The 18,530-nt window shown below is 41.3% G+C and overlaps 1 protein-coding gene across 1 annotated transcript; it reads right to left on the bottom strand.

Annotated features, from left to right (window-relative positions):
- Positions 1-319: 319 nt before the first annotated feature.
- On the bottom strand, positions 320-17,547 carry itih5 (inter-alpha-trypsin inhibitor heavy chain 5). Its single transcript, XM_031300348.2, has 14 exons — positions 17,231-17,547; positions 17,107-17,151; positions 16,220-16,383; positions 14,861-14,962; positions 13,598-13,869; positions 13,146-13,315; positions 12,720-12,836; positions 10,173-10,344; positions 9,460-9,769; positions 6,262-6,944; positions 4,894-4,947; positions 2,943-3,059; positions 2,259-2,636; positions 320-814 (listed from the first exon to the last, which is right to left on the bottom strand). Exons 1-14 carry the CDS (start codon positions 17,348-17,350, stop codon positions 555-557), a joined length of 2,964 nt encoding a protein of 987 aa, XP_031156208.1. The 5' UTR covers positions 17,351-17,547; the 3' UTR covers positions 320-554.
- Positions 17,548-18,530: the final 983 nt, after the last annotated feature.

Genomic DNA, 18,530 nt, shown 5'->3' with positions numbered 1-18,530 from the left:
GATGACAGACAACCTGAGCGGGGACCTGGCCAGATCACACCTGTGTGGGCGGGGCCAGCAGCCCTGTGACCTCCAGATGATGACAGGGAGGACTATGGGGCTGTGTGTATTTGTGTGTTCGGAGTGCATCTAGTCATTGGCACTGGGACAAGGGGTTAGTTACCCGTGTTGGTCTCCGTGGTAACCAGGTGTGATCTTTAGCTCGAGGAGGCCACATTTAAGACATGTTGACATACATATTTGGTGCGTGAGGAAACAAAAATTCCCAGATGAGTGCGATATCGATGTGTTTTTACGTCTCAGAAAACAGCCTCAAAAAGTGGGTTTAGGTGTTTTTATTTACAACTACAAAATTATTGTAAAAAATAATACACATAATATAATTAAAACATTACATTTTCATTAGAAATAGTAAAAAAATATATTCAAAAGAGACGGAAAGAAAACTGACATTGGAAGGTTTGGCATTTGGGATGTGCTGGGATGTGATATGGATACAGAGTAAAAATGAGTGAAGTCACATACAGTAAATGCCACAGCTACAGTTTGTGGTGTCACACTCTGTTGGTCCCGTGTGGCCAGTCCCCCGTGTCGAACATGTGTGACATCAAATAGTCCTCGTACTGTCCGTCTATCAACTTGGCTGCGTTGTTCCGGGCGAACCAGCAGTCCACGCTCTGAGTCCCGCTGTAGATCCTCCTGCTCTTCTGAACCACCGGCACTGAGCGGTCCTTCACTTTCAGGATAGACGACGGCTTTGTGTCGGCCTGTGCAGGAAGCTCTGCCAGTCCCACTTCCTCATACAGGAACTGACCTGAAAGTCAAAGGTATAAGTTATTTTAGTGTCAGGGTTGGACTGATGTGAGTCTTTGAAGACCAGCCAGTAACTCTTGATTTTGTGTTGATGTTAAGCGCTTTAAAAATGTATTCATTTGTTTGCAAAACAATACAAGGATTCAGAATTTTCTTCAGAATTTCATAAATGGCAAGATAGGAGAATTCAATGATAATACCATGATTTTTGTCACTAAATCTTCATCTGGGCATATTCACCCTGATGATGGTCTACTGACCAAAATCTTGGCTTTATCCTTAAATACTTAAATTGTGCTTCTTTTCTCCCAAGTTTTTTTTTTTTTTTTTGGCCTTCTCGCAGATTGTGTCATAAGTGCAGTGATCTCAGTGACAATTAGTAATGACCTTTTTCTCTAGGCCACTACCTTGCTTTGACTGCATTTTATTTAGCCTGTCTTTTAATTTAGATTTACGGCCCAGTAAACGTATAAGCTGTTCTCGCATCTTAAATCGCTTCTCAGCTGAAAGGTTTTCTGCAGCTTTTGACCAAAGTGCAGTGTTGTCTTTTAATGCTGACATTAATTGTCTGGTCCACTCCTTCAACACACATTGCTCATCAGTTTTGGATAAAGTGGCTCCAAGTAAAATGCGACTTGTTCCCTGTGTCAACTCATCCCCACGGTTAAATGACTCCACTCGCTTTTTTCGACGTATATGTCGGAGGACTGAATGAAATCCACCAAGCTTCATGTTCACCGGATCCATCACAAAGAACTATTATCTGAATATAATAACATGGTTAAGGAGGCGAGGACCTTATTTCTTCCAGCAAGCGTAACCCCAAAATCCTTTTTTGACACAGTCAACAACATTGTCAATCCTGCTCCTCCTTAAGTGCCAGTGTTTTCAAATAAGGACTGCAGTGACTTTCTACTTTTCTTTGAAAATAAGATGTCAGGAATAGCATCGTCTATTCTGCTGCTGCATGTTCTGTTCATTCCACTCGGCCATCAATTTTGAATCGTTTTGCTCCTATTTCACTGCAAGAACTCACTGACTTGGTGAGCAGTATGAAATCTTCCTCGAGCCCGGTAGATGTAATACCAACTTCCTTATTTAAAAATGTCCTTGTGTCTGTGAGTACTTGTGTGCTCTCTATAATCAACTGCTCTCTGCAAACTGGTGTATTGTAAGTGTATTGTATTTGGATGTACAATTTGTTTAAAATGAAAACAAGCGAAGTTAATAATGAATGTGATGTTTTTTTTTAGCAGAATTACATTGTGTTGTTCTATCCTATCCAATATTTCCTATATTTCTAAGCAGATTCAGTCCAACACTATATTGTGTGATGTAATGAATATTGTTGCTTATAGTGGCTGATAATGCGGCTTTAGGCTTTTAGGCATGCTCAATGATAAATAGTGATGGAATGTATCTGTCAGAGCCTCGTTAACACCTACCCAGCAGGCCGTGGCAGTTGTGCGACAGCCCCTTGCTGTCAGCGATGTAGAACCCCAGATGGTCTCTCTGGTAGGGGGCTGGATTCTTATACTGATGCAGCAGGATCACAAACACGATGTTTCCTCCGACCGTCACGGTCACATTAGACTTTCCCACAATGGACACTGACAGAGCGCCGCTGTCCACCGCGACTGTGGAGTGGCAGGGCAGCACCATCCGGTCCCGCCCGTCCAGGATGACTTTCTTAGGTGTCACCTCGATGTAGGCACGTCTGGGCTGATCCACCACGATGGTGATGGTGCTGAAATAGGTACGCTGTTGCTTGTGGCTGCCGGGCGGAGCTGGGGCGCCGATTAGCTTACCGTTTACTGTCACACCTGGAGACACAAGATGTGAATTACCTAATTACCTAAACCAGAGATTTTCAACACGGGGTCCGTGACCCCTAGGGGGTCCTCATAGGATGTGCAGGGGGGCCGCCAAATTGTCATTTTTGAATGTTTATTTTTTCAAAAATTAAAACGTCTGAAAATGTACATTAATATGAATTCAACATATTAAAAGCAAAGATAAATTGGCTTATTTGTAGAAAAAACACACATTTGATTTATACATTGAACTAAGCTTACTATAGGTAAGGTAGTCACTATGGTCGCCATACAGTTCATCCTAAGGATTCTTACCGGAGTACTTGTGGTCAGACACCAGGCCCAGGATGTGTCCAGGCTCCCCGTTGATGTTGAAGCACACGGTCAGTTTACTGAGCGGGAACTCCACCACAAAGTGGGGGTCACCATCCGCTGAGGTAGTTTAAAGGTTAAGAGAGAGAGAGAGAGAGAAAAATAACTGTCTTTAAAAACAGCGACAAGAATCAGGAATATAACAAGCAGGCCTGAAAGTAGAATGCTTAAAGTGATTTTTGAGAGCATTGTGTTTACATTATGTGACAGCGTAAACCAGTGATATAAATCTGGAAGAAGACACTTTTATGTTATAGTATGCAGGAAGATGGACGTTGCAAGTAATTACACCTTTTCAGAAAGTATGTAATTTAAACAAAAATTAGATAACTGGCACCAGGCCATTATGTAGGGAGATCCAAATATAATTGAATAGTTAAATAAATAAAAGAAACATGAATGTTTTGTAATATTTTGTTGCCATCTGGTCAAAAATAACTTAACATGTGGAGTTCTGCCGGGTGAATTAGGACTCATGATGTCAGTATTTCTAAAATCCTTGCTACAGCTGTTATACAGTACAGGTAAAATACCCACTTAGCTTTAAAAAATGACAGAAACCCCCAGAAACATACTCCAGCTTCAGAAAATACTGGTTAAATAAGCCCTGTTTAACCCTTGTGTTGTCCTGGGTCAAAATTAACATTTCTTTTACACTTTAGTCACTTACTTTGCTGCTTTTTTTTAAACGTTTTTGTCTCGTCAACGTTTTTGTAGCATTTTTCAACGTTTTCTGTGCTTATTTTCCACTACCACCAGTATACTGTACACTAACAGCAACTTATAACCACTATTTTTTCACTCATTTTTGGAATTTATGGTCAATAAACCTCCATATGAAATGACTTTTGAGTTAAAAAAAGGAGAAAATATGCATTATTTTGACTAATATTTAAGATCAGAGGATGTTGATGGATAATCACAGACTGTCACAGTTTAGTCAGAATAATGCTGTGAAATTAAATAAAACACCCAATATTACCCAAAGGTAGTGAACTGATCCTTAATTTTACTTGTGAAGAGCGTTTCATGGAACCTTCTGTATTATTTTTGGGCAATTTGCTTGAAAGAAACCCAAATGTTCTGATATAGAAACTTTGAAAACGTGTCAAATTTAACCCAAAGACAACAGGAGGGTTAAGAAAACTCATTTAGTGACGCTAGGGCAAAAAAGGCTAGCTAGGAGATGGGCGGGACTTTGGAAAACTCTTTAATTTTCCATGTTGTGATAAATTAAACTTTAAAACTTGAGCTGCAATCTCTGACACTATCATGAAACCTGTACTTAATATTAAGAAAAGTAACGCCTGATTAGTAGCTGTCTTCAATTTGGCAATTTTTCTCAGGACTTCTTCTTTTCTTCATGAAAAATCTCAGATTGGAGTTTCTTCAGGCTTGTGAGAACCAGCTAAGATGAATAGAGAGCAACAGTAATGACAGGGTCATTAGCCATCACTAACTGCCTCTGATGGGGTCCCTCTCTTTACTGTAACACATCATCCACTTCTCATCTCTTACCTCTGTCCCATTCAACCACAGTGTGTGTGTTTGTGAACACGCACTTGCACGTTTAAAGTGCCACGTAGTGCTTGTGTTGGTATTTCAATTAGACCCCTGTGTGTTCTTTCCTCTTTTCAGGTCATGTTCAGAGGCATCATCCAGACTGTCTGACGAACATCCAAATTACAGGCTGCCCACACAGAGAGAGGAGAGAGAGAGAGAGAGAGAGAGTCTACTGTATATTCTCCCTCTCTTCTCTTTCAAGTCTCCTTATTGAGTCTTGGAACCACTGCCTATGTTCTTACAGTGTATAGGGTTCAGAGGCTATCAGATGAAAAAGGCAGGGGGAAATGTACAACCATATACATGAGAGAGAGAGAGAATGTGGAGTCACCTGATGTTTTGGAGACGGTGATGGATTTCTTGGCTGGTCGTCTCTCAACTTTGCCTGCAAGGAAGAGAACATTTATCTCCTGCAATGAATCAGAGGGCTGCCATTGTTTGACACTTCCTCTAAAAATCTTCCATGAACTGTTGGTGGGTCAGTTATTATTGTAACACAGGGTGTGTGAAGAGAAAAAATGCTATATGGTCTGCATATTCTCTTAACTTTGAAACTTCTCTCTGTAAGTTAGTAGTCTTTTCTTTTTTGTTTTTTTTTGTAGAGGACAATAGCTGTAGTTAGCTTGGATTCCCAACAGTTACAATGGCTTCTAGGGCTGGTAGGCTGCGAGCAAAACCATAAAAAATAGTAATTTTCTTCTAGATCCACGAACAAAAGGGATCAAATGCAGATATCATTTGACACTACTTCGTACTGGGTTATTTCATATTTAAAAAATATTTTTTCGGGCATTTTAGGCCTTTATTTCTATAGGACAGACGAAGACATGAAAGGGGAGAGAGAGGCAATGACATGCAGCAAAGGGCCGCAGGTCGGAGTCGAACTCAAGATACGGCCACTGCGTCGAGGAGTAAACCTCTATATATGTGCGCCTGCTCTACCAACTGAGCTAACCTGGCCACATTATTTCATTTTTAGATCTCTCTTGCAGCAAAACATAATATTTTTTGCCACAATTTGGTAAATGGCTAACCATGCTATCGATAAAAGGAAATTGGGTATTTAGTCACATTTTCTCGGCTATACACATTTTTCGTTTGTCACCAGTGTATTACCTGTTCACCTGTGTCACAAAGAACTATCATTTTTGTTTACATTGACAAGAAATGTAAACCACTAACTGTGCTTACAACAAATACAAGCTGTATATAGCCATATTTCAGTGTATTCACCAAAATGTAGCTCAATAAACAGCCTGTTTGTTGCTAGCGCAATTAGCTGTCTGTGTTGTCATTTGTGACCCAATGTTAGCAATCATAGTTGTATGCAACAAAGGTGGACAGCTAACCATCCTAGTGACAAGCAGAAGCAGGTTATTTTGCTATATTTTGGCAACATTTTGGTCCGTATTGATTATTATGGTGCAAAAGTGGTTTTAAAAATTTTCAGTTGATATTGTGCTACTTCTTTTTGGCCATTCAACTCAGTCACAGTTTATATCCATTGTTACTGTTGGGAATCTAAGCTAATTGCGGCTGCCGTCCTCCGCAAAGGACCAACTTCTCAGAACCACAGTGAGAATTTGATACTTTTTTTTAAAGAAGTTGTAAATTTCAATCCCATTTTAGACAATCCCTTTTTGTCCTTGTGTACTTCTCAGACACCCTCTACAACCAAATCTAGGAGACACAGCCTCACCAATCTTGTTGCTCAGAGATGAAGTCTGGCTGCCTGGCTTCTCGTTGGGTTTCTGTGGCTTTCCGTCCTCTGTGTCGCCTGGCAGCTCATTGGCAGTTGAGACAGCCTCACCAGCTGATGGGGGGATGGTGGGTGCCAGGGCCATGGTGCCGTCAGCCAGGACCTCGGGCTTCTCCACCACTAGGTTGGTGAGGGGGGTGAGGAAGTGGTAGGTCAGAGACAGATTGGTGGCCTGCTGGATGTGGTCTTCCCTCTCCTTGCTGGTTTGGCTGCGCAGCCGCGACCGTAGCCTGTCCTTGACGCTCAGGAAACCCCACACGCGTTCCACAAAGTCTCCCGCTATGGAACCCAAAGCATCTCCTAATCCCTGTGCGACCCCTGACCCTGGAGTCTTAGCTCCAGCAGCCATTGCTGTGGTGGCTGCTTTCACGTGTTTCTCAGTCTCTAGCTGTCGGTGCCGCAGTGGAACGTCGGTCTCCAGGACGATGCTCCTGTCGCTGTTGCTGGCTGTGACCTGGACGTGGAGGGATTCTGCGCTGTTGTTGGTCAGCTTGCCGGCGATGACGATCTCGGAGCCGTTGAAGTAGTTGGTGAACAGATGCTGAGTGACATACTGGACGGAGTCCTCGGTGTAGTTGATCCTTATGTCAGACAGCAGAGGAGTTCCTATCTCATCGTAGAACCTAGAAAGGAAAGAGGAGACATCTAGGATTCATACACGGCAAAATAGGTTGTCTGTCATTTCCCTCCAGAACAACCTTTATCATGAGAGTAATCTGGTGTCCCTTTTGGCAGGCCAACATTGTTTGTCAGTGACTCTAAAAGAAGTAAAATGACTTTTACAAAAACTACCTTTGCCCCCTCTGGCGAGGACAATTTTATTCAAAATGTACTGTGTAACTCACAAGCATCGAGTTGGCAGAGCAAATTAATGCTAACTCAGAGATTGTAAAATCCTACCTCATAGGATTAGACTGTAAATTGCCTTAAAATATGATTCATGAATTATATTTTTCTTCTTACCAGTATCCTATAGCAACACCAACACAGATTGTTGCAGTTTTTTTGGGGGCAGCTCTAATGCTAATGTCACTCTGAGTATTGCCTATGTTGTCACGAACCTCTGCAGTATAAATTATTTTCTTACACATTATGCACAAACCTTCAAACCTGATTATTCCTCTCTGTTGATCATCAATCAGTCACATGTTCAGTGTCTTTGCTCAAGGGCACATCAGCGGTAGTTTTTGAGGCAGAAAAAGGAGCGTGTTATTACAGATTTCATCAAATGTCTTATATATGCAAACAAGCCTCCTTCCGCCCATAAACCTGCATGTCTAACCTCTCAAAGCTACTTCCACCCCACTTAAGAGTTTGTGCACACATTCATAAAAGAGTGTGTATGAAGCAAAAGGTTGTCAGTGTGTGTGTGTGTGTGTATTCCGTAAGTATTCCGTCCTGTGCTAGTTGTCACGCCGCAGTAAACCTCCTCACCCTCTTAACCAGCGTGTTTGTTCAAACAGGACGAGGGTTATTATCTGCCTGGGCGATCTGTTAAGCTCACGTACATACGCAGATGCAGGTTTCACAACACACACACATTCCTGATCAACTGAACAAACACCTCGTGTGTCCGAGTGCGGAAGAGGGTTGTGTGTAAAGGATAGAAGAAGAAAAAAAATGTCTGAGAGAGAAAGAGGGTGGCTGTTGTAGTCTGTGGCTGTCCCGTGTTGAAGTTGATTAAAGAGGTCTGTCAGCACCGTCACATTTGCGGTCTTGGTTCCCTCGTAGCTTGATGAGAGATGGAGGGACGTGTCAGAGGAATAGAGGGGAGGGATTAAGGAGAGCTAATTGCTTAATAAGAGTCGGATTATACACACATGAAGGGGGGGATTTGACAATAATTACTTATTTAAAGTAATAATCAATGATATCTTCTTATTAATGAGGAATTCTTTGTCTTTTCATGTTCGAAACATCTAATGTCTAGTAGGTGTTTTGTGGGGAAAAACGATCATTTTTGGCAAGTGCAATGCAAAAGTAAGCACCAAAGGTGGAGACAGAAACGAAAATTACCATCTTGCATGAAATGTTTCGAAACTACATAAAATAACCAATAATATAATTATTGTAGTAGTCCCCATTTGTCAATATAGTAGCCATATATTGTACCATTTTAAATGGCTACCTCTAAATTTCTTAATAGTTCATCTTCTAGATGGCCTAGAGTCAGAAAAGAGACTTCTGGCTTCAAGCCACTATTGGATCAGTTTGATGCCAGTTGAAATCCGAAAATGAACTTTTCGTTACTTCTGTTGTCAGGTGTAAATCTGAACAGTGACTTCTTGCTTCAGGCTAGTTTGATGCCAGTTTCACACCAGTTTGGCAACACTTTCACGCCAGAATTAGGAGAGATTACGATCAGCTTCAGACTGACCACTTTGACTCCAGTGTCAGGTCAGATTTAAGATAGTTTAACACCAATCTTAGGGTGTTTACAAACCTATAGTTCGCTCTGGTCCAAATCAGTGGATGTATTGATAACTTGCGTTTGTTTTCCTGTTGGTTCGGTTTCTTTTCACACAGAAAAAAGCCGTTGCAGTTGGGTCAGATCGAGGTCGGATCACGTTCCCACCAAAAATGGACCGAAACCACTTCCTTTAAAAGGTTTTACAGTGCTGCTGTTTTGGTCTGCACTTTTTTTTTTACACAGTTGCTGTGTTCAGATCTGCCAAAATGAATTGTACCAGGGGGGAAGGTAAACTACAGTCAGATTCAAACTGATAAAACAAGACCACTTTCAGACCACATTGTTGGGCCAGTCTTGGGCCAATTTCACGCCTGTGTTAGATCTGTTCAGATCTGATATTCAGATAAAGAAAGAAGCCTTATTCATTTATTTCATCTCAGTTAGCACCATGGGATTCCTTGGCCCTATAAAAAGTGGTGTAGCCACCAGTATCTTGAGTGTAGGTCATTTGGAAGCTGGAATAATGGATAATCTCCATATTGGTCGCCATCTTTACAAATCCATGTTGGCATCTGGGAAAATGTGATTTCCTATTTTATATTTCTATACACAAAATGTTTAGGTATGGAAAACTCACAAGATGGACCAAATGGCCTGTGATGGAAGAAATATTCCATCAACATATAGACTGGATTGACGGAGACAAAAGGCGAAAAGCACACTCTTACCCTTTGAGCATAGCGCTGGCGTCGGCCTCCTCGTGGATGCGTCTCATCATCCCACAGTTTTCCAGAGCCATGCGCTCCAGCAGCCGGTAATCCACGTCGTTCCCAAGCCCGATGGTGAAGATGCAGAACTTCTCCTGCACGGCTGAGCGAGTGTTCCCCAGGATCGAAATGGACTGTGTCACCCCGACCGTGGGCCGCCCGTCCGTCAGGAAAATAATGAGGGAGACGCTGTTGGGGCTGGTGTCAGGGCTCGAGAGGTAATCACGAAGCAGAGAGGAGCCCGTCTGGATGGCATCATCGATATTTGTGCCTGCAATGAAGAGATGTTGTGTCGGATAATTGCTCAGGAAAACAAGGATTGGAAATACAGTCAATAAGTCAAACTTTGTAGATTTTATGCCATGAGGCCAGGAAATGAAAAGCTCATTAAACAAGGTTGTTTTTCCACTTTCCACCTATGGATCATGTTTTTCAATGCAGATAACCATTTTCTGTCTAGACCTTTACATTTAGTCATATTTACACCAGAAAATGTTCTCATAGTACACTTTTAAGTCTTCAGTGAACAATGCTGGTCATGTTGCTCTGAGGAAATTCAAGTTCTTCTTGACAACTAAAAATACATGAATCCAACAAACAGGATCATGTCCATTATCCATCAAAATATAGGAACATTTTGAAGAAGACAAGCCATGAGGTTAATAATATCTTACCTCCAGTGGGCACCAGCATGTAAATAAACTTCTTGGCATCTCTGACGTTAAGGGGTGTCACCGGTACGAGGCGGTTGGGCTGCCAAACTTTTATCTTATTGGAGAAGCTGACCAAGTTAAAGCGATCGCCGGGTCGCAGATCCCTCAGAATGGTGAACAGAGCGTCTTTAGTCTGAGAAAGAAAGAGAAATAATTTGAATAATTGTTTTAATTTGTTTTAATACCACTAGGCTAGGGTTTTTAATATCATATTCCACAAAAAGAATGTTGAATTTCTTACAGCAGATAAATGTGTGAACTCTAGGTTCAATAGAATGCTGGATCCACAACGTGGTCATGGTATCTGTGGTGCAGCCATAGTTATTGTATTATAACGCTAAAGTGATTGGAAACAAATCACGCATTCCATTTTTTTCAAATGCCCAACCCTTTAACCAGCTCAGCCCATTAATTGAGCCCAGGAGGATGGTGTCAATAGCTTTAGGTCTAGTTACTCTGGACATTAGAGAATGTTAATAACAAGTGAAGTCTCCCCATGATTCGGATCCACTCCAAAATGTAATGGGTTCTTCCTTGGCCCATGCTACACCTTTCCACCAGGTTTCAACCTGTAGTTAATTACCTCTAATGTTGAAAGCTTTTCTATTGATTTTGAAAACCAAAAAAATGCACTTTTTTGTAGCTTGACTTGTGTCATGCATATTTTAATTAATTCAGTTAGTTTTGAATGGGTTCTGTATGCCATTGCATTGAGGCTGACACAATATATCCAAAACTTTATGGGAAAAAAATGATGTTTTAGCCTGAATTAGTCTGATTGAAATTAAATGTTGTCTGTTACATACAGCTGGGTTTTGGCTGTTTGCTGATAATTCAGGCATTATACTGTCATTGTATTACGTACATATATATGTATCCATTTGGAGCTATAACTTAGAAACTTGACCCCAGAAACTTCAGGAGTAAAGTATAAGAAATCGATTATATCTTAAATTGGATAATTACTCAGCATTACTCTCTCTTGACAGCCGTCTGGTTTGCTTTGAATATCTCCGTTTGAGGAAATAGACAAGCAAAAGTGCCCAGTCTAATTCCTACTTTTCTGTTCTGGAGCTTCACAATGGCAGCCTCTCTGCAGCCCTGAGTGTGGGTGTGATATATAATTTGGCACTGGGGGGTTTATAGATGTCTATATGGGCTGTATAAAGCAGGGGTCACCACCCCAGACTGACCTATACACTAAAACCCTCTATTGTAGAGCCACATCAAAACACACTTGTTGTTCTGTTCCTGCGGCCCACTGGGGGCTGGGGATGGGTGGGGGGACAGATCATGGGGTCGAGGGTGCTGTTGTCTAGAAAGTTCCATTACCCCATAGACACTGACCTTCCTCCCTCACAGCACTGCCTTGTGCTGTATGTTTCCACTTTTCTGTCTCACTGAAAACCTGTTTTTTTCTCTCCTCTGTTTCTGTACTCATGGCAGCTGTAGAGATCAGCTCTGAGTCTGGCTGAGGGGACTACCGTGCTTTTGCAGATGGAGGAAAAGGTCTGATATTGATATTCAAGTGTGGGAGTGAGGACATAGGGTGTCAGGTTTTCAATCCAATACAGCCATTGAACTTCTGCTTAAAAGCTGGCTAAATTGCTTTGCATGGGAAGCAAGAATTTCCTCTGACACTCTGGAAAAGTAAGAAGTTCATATCTTATCTGGTACTTCTGGTTCAAGTTGGAACTTTTATCTGCAATAGGTAAGACTTGTTGTTGTAGCAGATAGAGTATAAGTGTCCCTCAGATTGGCCCAAACTCAATGTTGGAGTCAGGTATGAGCACTAGGAAGATCAACAGCAAGTGTCGAATAAATATTTAAAGGCCCACACCTGTGGCTTCCCATCACAATGGAATTTGAAAATAATCTTAATTTAAGTTCCATTTCCCATCTTTTTCTAAAGATTTCAACCCCATATCATACCATACATACAAGATGCAGTGGGAAGCTCCAGAAACATCACAATTAACATTCTGTCACCTAAATTATGTTAACGCTGCATAGTAATGCAGTTAAAAGCACCTTTTATTTTGAAGGCTCTGACATCTGATACTTGAGAGTAAATGCACCAAATTAACATCTTTACAATTCAACGCTCTTCAGCAGTCAAGCCTCAAATTTCAAATGTCTGAGCTTCCTGCAAGAAGTTAAATGCACCTGCACTGGAAAGTTTTCAGAACTATCTACATTTGCAGCTCTTGTACAAATTAGAGAAACATGTAGGAAAAATATGCATTTGTCAAAAACCTAAACTTTAACCTATAAGCCTATGATACGGTATATCAAGTGTACAGGGATTTTTGGTAAGTAGGTTAGCATGCAAAAATACCGGATCTTTAAGAGTAAAATCCCAAACCTTTTTCCTATGTAGGAGTGAAAACCCTGTACAGAGAAAGATCACAGATACTCACTGCATTTAGAATGGCCATCATTAAACATATTCCTACAGCTTTAACTTGACAAGAGTTTTCTAAATATCCACTGAGTGTGCTGCTTTACCTGTCTGATCTTTGTCCCCACCATGGAGGCGCTGGTGTCGATCACAAACACCACATTCTTGGGCACAACTGGCAGGTCTTTGGGGGCAAAGTAGTGGACGAAATGTCCGTTTAAAACCTGGGAAAGAAAGAAGTTTACAGACGTGCAACAGGCAGTGAGTTGCAAGTAGTAGTGTGCGATTAGCAAAACATAGTTTGGCTCTGAAGAGTTTGAGAGTTTGGCAGCGGAGTGACTGCGGTGGCAGGAAACTAGAGAAATGAATCACTTACAGGTGGGTGGGTGAGTGTTTGTGTATTGGATTGAAAATGTGTGTTACAAAATATAAAAACTAATGCTTTTTCAGTCTGGTTTTCTCCATCAAACCCGTTGCTCATATCTGTGTTTATTATGCATGTTTGCTTGTCAGAGTCTAGGAGTGTTGTGCACCTGAATGTCTCCTATCCCCATGTCTCTCTGCACATCGTAGCGGATCACAAAGTCTCCCAGGATGCCGTTGGTGGTGATCTTGGCCTGTTGGACAATGTTGGGGCCGAAGGTGATCTTGTAGACGTTCTTTTCGTTTTTGATCACAGTGGTGATGGGAGGCTCGGGTTTGGCTGAGGCACAAAGACAGGAAGTGTGTTTGTGTTTAACTGGCTCAAGAACAAAAGCCTAAAAGACAAGTAAAGTGACCCTGACCTAAAGTGAAAGGGTTGCTCTAACAATGATCTCTGTGTTCTTTGAGCTTGGCTGAGACAAATACAGTTTTAACCTTGGTTTATTTTTTATTCATGTAGTTCTACTCTAGTATGTTATGTATGAGAAAGAAATATGAAAGCAAAATAAGAATGAACACTACAAAAATAATAAAAAATGTTAAATAATATGTATCTGTAAACCTGGTGTCTTGGGTGCATTAGGCCCAGTTGCAGTGTTGGTGCTCCTCTCGCTGCGGAGCGGCAGCACCTGGAGGTCCGTGATAGGCGAGTGGTCAGCGATGGTGACGTCCAGGCTGAGGCGGCTGACTAGCTGTAGCGGCCGCAGGCTGGTGACGTGTTCGTAGCGTCCCAGCCGCCGCTGCAGAAGCTGCTCGTAGGTCAGCAGGAACACGGCTCTGTTCCGACCCGGGATGCTGGCCGCCATCCTGAACACCTCCACTTCCGGCTCAGGACTGGAAGGGAGGGGAAGGGTCGAGACAGTATAAGTAAAAAGTCACTTTCATGCAACAATTATTAATTTTTTTTTTTTTTTTGGGGGGGGGCTTTTACGGCCTTTAATTGACAGGATAGCTTGAAGACAGGAAAGGGGCGAGGGGGGGCGACATGCAGCAAAGGACCACAGATTGGATTCGACTTCACTACTATTCACTACTGGATGAGCTAGAGGTCGCCCCACTTGCTCATGCAATTTTAAGGTACTTGAGAGTTTTTTTCCATTTACTGCTACATATCAGAGAGAAATATTGTAGGCTACGTTTTAGTTCACTACATTTATTTAAGAGAAATAGTTTTCTGTTTTTAAGATTTAAAAGATGAAAGTGCTACTTCTGTCTAATTTCACAGCTTCCACTTCAATCCTTTTCTTCCTCCTCGGCTCTGTCCTTTTACAGCGGAGTAAGTGAGTCACCAAAATCTAATTTAATGAAATGTCACTTTTCATATGACAGCTTGAAACGTGATGTCATTCCTTCCATATGTCACCTTTTGGGTCACAGATTTTTACGACAATCCTCCTCGCCTCTGGTGAAATTATCTTATTTCAGACAGACACACACACACACACACACACACACACACACATATATACACACACACACACACACACACACACACACACACACACACACACATATACACACACACACACACACACACACACACACACATATACACACACACACACACACACACACACACACACACACACACACACACACACACACACACACACTCACTCACTCACTCTTTGTGTCTAGATGTGGCTGTAGAGGTTTCAGTTGGGTTATTATCAATCTCTGTTTGCAAAATAGGAACATTAGAGGGAGCGAGCACTGCTTTGTAATTAGGAGGAGATGCCAGACCATAGGAGTGGCCACACACACATGTACACACACACAGACACACACACACACACACACACACACACACTCAGGTTTCTCTTACCTTGCAGCACCTGCATCTTTGTTCTTGGCTTTGCCGTTGTCCTGCTTGACCCTCTTTTCCTTCGGCATGACCTCGCTCTGGTAGACTCGCCCTCCAATGATCCTGGTTCACGGGGGCCAAAGGTCCAGGATTAGAGCGGGGCTCATATTCAGGACCACCCATTGTCACGTTTCAACTGGCTTTTCTCACACAAAAGACAGGATTTTTGTGGACAAAATCCTGTTGTTCCCTATTTATGGGTGCACTGTGTGTGTGTGTGTGTGTGTGTGTGTGTGTGCGCGTGCAGCCGTCTAAAAGTTTTAACCCTTTCTTGTCTCCTTGCTAACATCTCCATAGCAACTGAAACATCATAAATCCTCCCAACCAGACAGGATGATGTTATTCATTAATTTTTAGTTGCGAAGTGTTAACTTTGGTGCTCCGTTTCCTGCTGATGAGATGGTTTTATGGATCCAAAAAGGTTTATTGTATTTATAGTTTGATCTCTGCTTTCCATTTTAATGATCAGCTGTTCATAATAGGACTCAAGACTGTCTTTAATTATGGCAGTTACCTTCTGAAACTTGACCATCCTTACTTAAAACAATACTCATTGCTTAGACCAAGATTTAGCGTCTATTTATTAATATTCATAACATGCTCTGTTCATTTGTAAATGTGCCTTTCATCTATTTATTTCTAAAGTTGTACTTGCACAAGCGTCACTTTTTAAACATTAGACTTCTACTACTGCTGTTTTCTGGTTATATGTTTATTACATCAAGAGAAGCCAAGATAATAAAGATCATTCTGATTCTGATTTTATTCACAGGAATTAGAATGAACATCTTAATAGGAGAGCAGGGGTTCCCATCTTGGGGGTCAGGCACTTTCTAGGGGTCCCAAGATAAAACTAAAGGGTCACAACATATACAAATGTAAATTTAAATATGTTTTGTGCCTTTTTTCTTCTAAAGTACTGGTTGCTTTTACCTCCTTGTGCTTCTAGAATTCATTCAAATGAAAAAAGTCAACTGCTGCTCACAACACATGTCAACACTGAAGCCATATAATAACCTGAGATCAAGGGTCACAACATTGGTTAATTTCGAAGAGGCAGGTGCACAAAAAATGTATCTTCTAATTGCATCCTCTTTTCTTTGGTGAGTTTTATGTTTTAACATCAGTTGAAAGTTCACATGCTCTTCAGAATATTTTACAATTGGATTATGTTGTAAAGGCATTTAGTCAGTTTTAACTATAAGCTGAGATACAAGATTTTTAGGCGACACTAATGTCTATAAAACCCCATTTTATTATGATTTTTAGGTTCACAATGTGAGTTATTGTTGATGCTCAGTTGACCTGCAAGACTCTTACATTGTGAAGTTGGATACGTAGGCTCCCGCGGGGATCTGAAACTGGAAGACGCCCTCGGAAGCGGCGGAGTGCCGGTTGAGCATGGCGCAGTACACCGCGGTGAAGGCGTAGCGGGAGATTATGGTGGTCTTGATGGAGAGTTCCTGGATGTGCGGTTTACTCTCCTGCAGAGGTAAAGTTAAAACACCATTACTGCAGAACCTATACCACTTGGACTTCCAGATCACTGTTTGTAAACGCCAATTTGGCACGATTTTACGCAGCCCTGCTGTGCGTATCGAGAATAACGCAATGGATTTTTGATAAGCCAAGATTCCTCATCCCAAGAAAACCCGAATTTCCCCATAGTTACAATAACCAACACAGAGGCAGAGGAACGTGTTCCCATGAGCTAAGATCCAGTGCATTACAGATACTCTGCCACATCTGCGCGCTTGGCGGATCTCCTGTGCGTCACGCCCTAAAGCGCACAATTTCAGGGTGACACAATATGCTTCTGAATAACTGAAACTAGGTCATGCATTCTGTATCACTGTTAGAAATAGAAAGTTCTGTTTAATCACATTTTGTCTTAATGTCAGGGAGATTAGTCACCATAAACTTCTAAACTCTCAGAGTATTGACGGATTTAAAGGTGTCATTATGTAGTTGATGTGCCAAAACATAATGCCCAAGATAACAGGCTAATGTAGGGCATTGTTTTTATCCTTCATTTTAAATAAGCCAAACTTAAAATTTCGATTTCTTTTTATTTGCTTGGCCTATAAAAAAATCTTTTTAAACGTTTTGGACTAAACCTAAACGTGTTAGCCTCTAAATTTAAGGAACAAAAATACTAATAATAATATTAAAACATCGTTATATCTATGTAGTAAATTTGACTTTACCTTGACTAGTATAGTTTTCACCTGCCGCGGGACCCTGCGTGGCGCCTGTGTGTACAAAAAAGGAGTCAGATAAGAAAATCCAAACACAAGAATGTACAACACCTTCGTTTTTTAAATGTCTTACAATGCCTAAATCAAAGTCTGCGAGGTCGGAATCAATGTCATCTGCAAACTGGGATTCCTCCAGTCGCCCCAGTACACTCGGGCTGGTGCATATCAGTAAAGTCAGCAACAGCAGCAGCATCTTGCAGTCCTTCTCCAGTAAAACTTAAAAAGATAAATGGGACATTATTATTTCCAGCGCGCAGCGTCTCCGAGTATCCGTCTGTCCAGACCAGAGTGACCGGACAGAGCGGTGACACGGTGTGGAGGAGAAAAATATGCCCACCCACTGGAGGAGAGGGATGCAGTGTTTTCAGTCCCACTCCTGAATGAGTGGCAATTTGGGCTGCTGCTGCCTTCAGGGAGTGTCGGATTTTTTTGTTTTGTTGCAATTATGAGTCAAACCCTTAAAAAAGTGACTGAAAAAAGTGTCCAGTCTGGGAGGAGCAGAGAGCAGGATTTGGCTATATAGCGGAGGCCTATTTGAGGGACTTAAATTACATTTTGCTGTATTTCCTTCCGCCATCAGATTATTTTCTACAGTGTTCATCACTTGTATGTTATTCACACCATTTAATCAGATTTGACACAAAAAGAGGAATACGGCTTTGAAAGGAAAGTCTCCCCCATGTGCATGTGCTACTTGTAACCACCACTAGGTGGCTGACATGAACTTTTTTTAGTCCCTCGTATATTTTAAAATGACCCCATGTTTGACATTCTGTGTGATAATTAGTTAGTTGTTAATGTCTTTTTTGAAATATAGTTTTTATGCATTCTTTTATTTGTAGACCTAGTTGACAGTAGAGGCAGAGATGGGGTGACAATTTCTTTAGGTGTATGGACATATATAGGGAGGGTGGACAAGTCTATAGAGCCTGTTAGAAGGATGTGCTCATAGAAGAAGTGTTACTCTAAATAACCTTCATTTCGGATTTTGGTAACGTTGAAGAGATCATTCTGCAGAAGAAGTAGCCTATGCTTCTTCTACATACAGTACTGTAAACACAACACAGAAGCTGGAGTTTACACGGAGCACTTAAAGGCAGCATGCTATTATTAATATTTATTATGACCTTCCATCAGCTGCCTGAAATCTGACCTTTGTTCCATAATAAATAATATACATTTGCAAAGTTCACATATAACTACTATTATTTTAAACTTCGTATGATACACCCTAATAAACGAAAAAAAAAATTAAATACTTTTAAGGTTGTTCATTAATTTAATTAGAAGAACAAAATGTCACTGAAACGCCTCTAAATTAGGACTCTAAATAATCTTTCAGTGTTTTAGGGAGTTATAATCGGTCGTTGCCT

The sequence above is a fragment of the Sander lucioperca genome, chromosome 20 (assembly GCF_008315115.2).
Source record: "Sander lucioperca isolate FBNREF2018 chromosome 20, SLUC_FBN_1.2, whole genome shotgun sequence".
Classification (NCBI taxonomy): domain Eukaryota; kingdom Metazoa; phylum Chordata; class Actinopteri; order Perciformes; family Percidae; genus Sander; species Sander lucioperca.
This window is presented reverse-complemented; position numbering and strand designations above follow the sequence as displayed.